This window comes from Drosophila subobscura, chromosome O (genome assembly GCF_008121235.1).
Source record: "Drosophila subobscura isolate 14011-0131.10 chromosome O, UCBerk_Dsub_1.0, whole genome shotgun sequence".
NCBI lineage: Eukaryota > Metazoa > Arthropoda > Insecta > Diptera > Drosophilidae > Drosophila > Drosophila subobscura.
The window spans coordinates 10,973,211-10,978,015 of NC_048533.1; the positions used below are offsets into that span (position 1 = coordinate 10,973,211).

The following is a 4,805-nucleotide window of genomic DNA, read 5'->3' on the forward strand; positions in this document are numbered from 1 at the left end:
TCGTTTTTTGTTGTAGCGTTTCAGACAGGTTGCGTCTAAATGAAGAATGAAGAATGTTCGCTCCAACATGCTTGAGGCAGAAGTGTTTGGGAGAGCAGAGCTGGATCGAGCAGCCACGCACGCACGCTCGCTCAAAATGTTCTTGTAAGAGCTCGAATCATATTGTATCCAGCAGGTTCGAACATACTCTATGCAGTGTGCTTTTGTGTTATTTTTCTCTCCCAGTTACAAACCGCACATCAAGTTGTATATACCCTGCCTCTGCCCACAATCAAAAGGTACAACAAAAAAAAGAGAGAAAGTAAGACAAACGCCCTGCCTGGCTCTTCTGGCGTATGCTCTCAAGCTCAAAGCTAGCCATACGTTTGGAGAGCCAGCGAAAAAGGGTTAGAGAAAGGAGAACCTGGTCTCTGGACACAGAAGTGGCGTTTGGTCAGCGGCGGTTGGTAGCTCGGTGGCGACGTTGTCGCAGCCAACGGAAGTTGACAACAATTTATGTGCCTGAAACGGATACAATTTACAAGCCAAGCGGCGTGGCGGATGGTTGCCACCCATCGAAGAGGTAAGCACGATCCCAGAGTGTGTGTGTGTGTGTGTGTGTATGTGTAGAGGTGCTCCACCGTACAGGTGTGTGTGCTACGCCCAGGGCCAGGGCCATCGCCAGGGCGTCCCGGGTAGCCGAAAAACTTCAAACGGAATTTTGTGTGGAGTACTTAGTGCAAAGTGGCTTGGGGGACACGCTGCCTTTTTTTCCGCTTCTTTTTTTGTGTGTGTCTGTATTTTTTTCCACTGCCTCCTGTCCCCCCCAGTTGTTAGGGGCAACAGCCGGCGCTGGAGCTGGAGCTGGAGCTGACTCGCAGTTTCTGGAGAAAAACGAGCGAAACATTTGAATTTCGTTTCAAGTTGAAGTTGATAAAAAGCCTGTGATTTAGGGCGTGTCCTGATGTCCTGCTGCTGCTGCTGCACGGACACAAATTTGGGTTCACTTTTTTCTGCCTCGAAAAATTTCCATCTTCTTCCGCATTCTCTCAATCTCTCGCCTGCGCTCTCTCTCTCACTCGAAAAAAAGGTAACCCACAATTAAGATACAGTTTGTACAGATAATTTTTGTGTACTTTTGGCCGAAAAGTTCTCTAGAGTGGGGTAGGGCATGGCTTGAAGGGAGGGGAAAAGCGAGGGAAAAGTAAAGGCATTCAAAAGATAAATTGCCTTAAAATTAATTTGATTTAATCGAGGTATTCATTTTATTCAACATTGACATACTTACATTAACAGCAAGCTTTTGCTCTTTAAACATATTTGCTGTAAAAAATTCTCAGTGCTTCTCTCGCTTTGTCTCTGGCTATCAGTGGATCTCTGCTATCACCAAACACTAGCACGCCTTAATTTGTATGCAAAACACACACATTTAATTTTAAGGTGTGATAAGATTTGATTTTTAATTGGAAATTAAATTGTAAGCTCTGCTGGGAAAAATCATTCATTAAATGGGAATGTCTAACAAGTTTCATTACAGAAACGATGGGAAATATTAAAGATTGAAGAAATCAGCAATAAATAATAATAAAATAAAAAGCAATAATACAAATTTAAAAAAAAAGAATAAAAATTAATTATATTTCTTCATATATTGATAGGTCAGCACCGTATCAGCCATTTTGGTCATAAAACAATCCAAAATAATAGACAAACATTTAAAAGGTGTTCCCCAAGTGCTTGACACACTTTTCCCACACAAAACACAGAAATATTTGAGGTAAAAATGAAATATAATTTCCACTTGGAGACAGAGATAACAGAACAGCTTTTATACAGCAGTGATAAGAGCTGATATCACTTTCTAATATAAAACTATAAACAAATACAAATAAAAACTCGGGAAGTGTGTCTACTGTTTCTTTTGCTTATCAGCAAACGGACAGCTTTTGGGTTTACTGCCCCGCAACAATCTACAAGATAGTTTGAGCAGCAATCCGACAATCAGCAGCGGAACGCCCACCAGCACGAAAAGCGTGTCCAAGCTGTGCAGCTGAATGTAGTTGAGATCGCGCGATGCCGCACGCAAATGCGGTGCACCCTGATGGCGGATGATGTATTCTGTCCACCAAATGGCCCGCTCCAGCGATGGCTGCGGCTGATCGCGATACCGCTCCGAGATCTGCGACGAGGCCTTGGCATAGCTGGGCTCAGAGAGCAGTTTGTGAATGGCTGCCTCGAGTTCCTCCTGCTTTAGTTGGTGCAGATCCAGCCCCAAGCCAAAGCCAATGCGTCTCGCGCGTTCCACATTATGCTGGTCGTAGAGCACGGGCAGACCGAGTACGGGCTTCCCGAAATATAGGCTCTCGATGGTGCTGAGCAGACCCCCATGGGTGATGAATATCTTCACATTGGAGTGCGCAAGGATGTCCGGCTGTGGGTACCACTTTTTGATCAGCACATTCGCGGGCTTTCCAGGCAGTTGATCATCCTCGAATTTCCACAGCACTCGCTGTTTGAGTTTGCCGAAAGTCCTCAGCAGCGTATCGCGTGTCTCCTGGGGCAGATCCTTGCTCTTCACATTCGAACCCATGGAGAAATAAATCACTCCATGCTGCGCTCCCTCAATAAACTCCTTGATGTCCTCGGGCAGTGGCTGTGGCTTGTGTGCTATATGCAGTCCTCCAACCTCAATCATGTTGGGCATATAGGGACGTGGATATGACACTGAGAAATGCTGTCCCAGCAGCACCAACGCAAACGAGTCCAAGACCTCATCCATTGTTTTCTGTGCCCTTGGGAAATATTTCTTATACTGTCGTTCCATGGCTGGGAGATGCACCAATTCGCGGTGCACTTGTTCCAGCAAATATTCATAATGATTCGTGAGACGCTCGCTGAAGGACATGCGATCCGTGCGTGGTGCAATAATCATGGGATTATACGACACTGGCGAGATATTACCCATGATTCTATCGATCCGAAAGTCTGTGCCGTAGCTGGAGAAACCCACCAAGGTGGCATTGAAATGCTGCGCCAGGCCATACAGCGGAGGTGCTTCAATCATTTCTGCCAGCACCACGTCGAAGGTTTCTCCGGATTTCAGCAGCTGCTGCACCGCTTCATCGTCTAGTGTACAGCTGTTGATTTTTTCCATGAGCCTCGTGTATCCATTGAACTCCTGCCACATATTGGAGCCGTCCATTTCGGTAAGCATTTCCTGGGCATACTCCTGCACTTTGGTTGCCTCAATGAAGCGCATGTTCGGTGTGGCCTTGTTGTTCTTGAACGGGTTGATCACTGTAACCTGGTGACCTCGTGCCGCCAGTGCCTTCAGATAGTTCTCCACAAAGATGTACTGCGAGCGCCCTGGCATTGAGAGTGTAGCCAAGATTTTGGCACTCTCCGTCTGCTGCGGCAGACCGCCCAAAGCCATCAAAATTGAGGCAATAAAAACAAACAAAATTCTCATGTTGCCGCCGCGTATGAACATCCAGCAAAGACGACTGATTGAGTGAGCGTGCCGGCTAATAGTTCCCCTACTATATACATAATCTGAAGCTTTCCGCTGATAGTAAAAGCTCCAAATACGCTTCATCATGCTTACGGTTTACCCCCCCACAAACATTTTTAAGATTCAATCGTGAAACCCTGGGCTGATTGTAGGTTCATCTAGATTTTGCGGGGGGTTTCGGCAATATGTTAATATGTTAAGCTGGTTTTAGGCGATGCATCGAACTCACGGAATCATCTGTACGTGTGATGCTCACAATCTCATTTCACGCATACAATCTCAATTACTCACAGAATATCACATAGCTTTTCAGCTATGTATGTGTGCATGTCTCTCTCGTTCTGCCCTCAGCTATGATCCAAGATCCAAGAGAACAATGCGTGATGCCTCACAACAGGGAGTAGCCCGCAACAAATACGCATAGACTCCGGCACTCACTTGGTGCTTCGATCACTCATGAGTTAACTGGACAAGCACGAGAGGGTAGTAACAAAGCAAAACAAAACAAAACAAAAATAATAACAACAACAAAATAGCTGCGGAGCTTCTGTTGCTTTGCTACCTGCTTAGATCAGTCGCAGCGCAGAAAGCAAATGTAAATTGCAACAACACTTTTGCATAGTTTCTTTTCACCGTCACCTTCGCGTTTCGAGCAGGCAAGCGATTACAATAACAATTGGTAGCCTTTGGAGACATGAACGAACATACATACATATGTATATACATAAGTACATACAAGAGCTTGCTAGGCAGATGGATTGGAATAGCCGCCACATCAAGCTTGACATTTGTCTGTAAATGTTTTATACCCGGTACTCGAAGATTGAATATGGTATATTGTATTTGTGGTCGGACCAATTTGCGTAACGCACAGAAGCTAAAGGGCGTTTCGGCGTGAGAAATTATGTCGAAGTAGAAGACAAATGTAGAACATAGACCCAGGAAGTTTGCTGTTTTTCTGTTTTCAGCACACAAACACCACAAAAAACACCAAGAACTATATGTATGTAATTATTAACGATTCCATCAGCAATGTCCGATCTACATATGTACATATGTATGTATGAACGTACATACATATGTACATATGTACATGCTCTATGCTACCCATAATACCCTCACTGCGTAAGTTTAAATCTAGTCAGGCACCAAGGATACTGAGCGGGCAAGAAATATTAATTAATATTATTATCATTAATATTATTTTATGATCAAAAAAGTTTTAGTGTATATCCGGCTGGAGAAATTGTTACTGTTAATTTATAAATAAGGCAGCGGAGCGGTGTCGGAGCGGTGTCGGAGTTGTTATTGTGGG

At 44.6% G+C, this 4,805-nt stretch overlaps 1 protein-coding gene across 1 annotated transcript; it reads right to left on the minus strand.

The window, feature by feature from the left end:
- Nucleotides 1-1,780: 1,780 nt before the first annotated feature.
- Nucleotides 1,781-3,479, minus strand: LOC117897841 (UDP-glucuronosyltransferase 2B1-like). The gene has a single exon (XM_034806907.1). It carries the CDS (start codon nt 3,467-3,469, stop codon nt 1,889-1,891), a length of 1,581 nt encoding a protein of 526 aa, XP_034662798.1. The 5' UTR covers nt 3,470-3,479; the 3' UTR covers nt 1,781-1,888.
- Nucleotides 3,480-4,805: the final 1,326 nt, after the last annotated feature.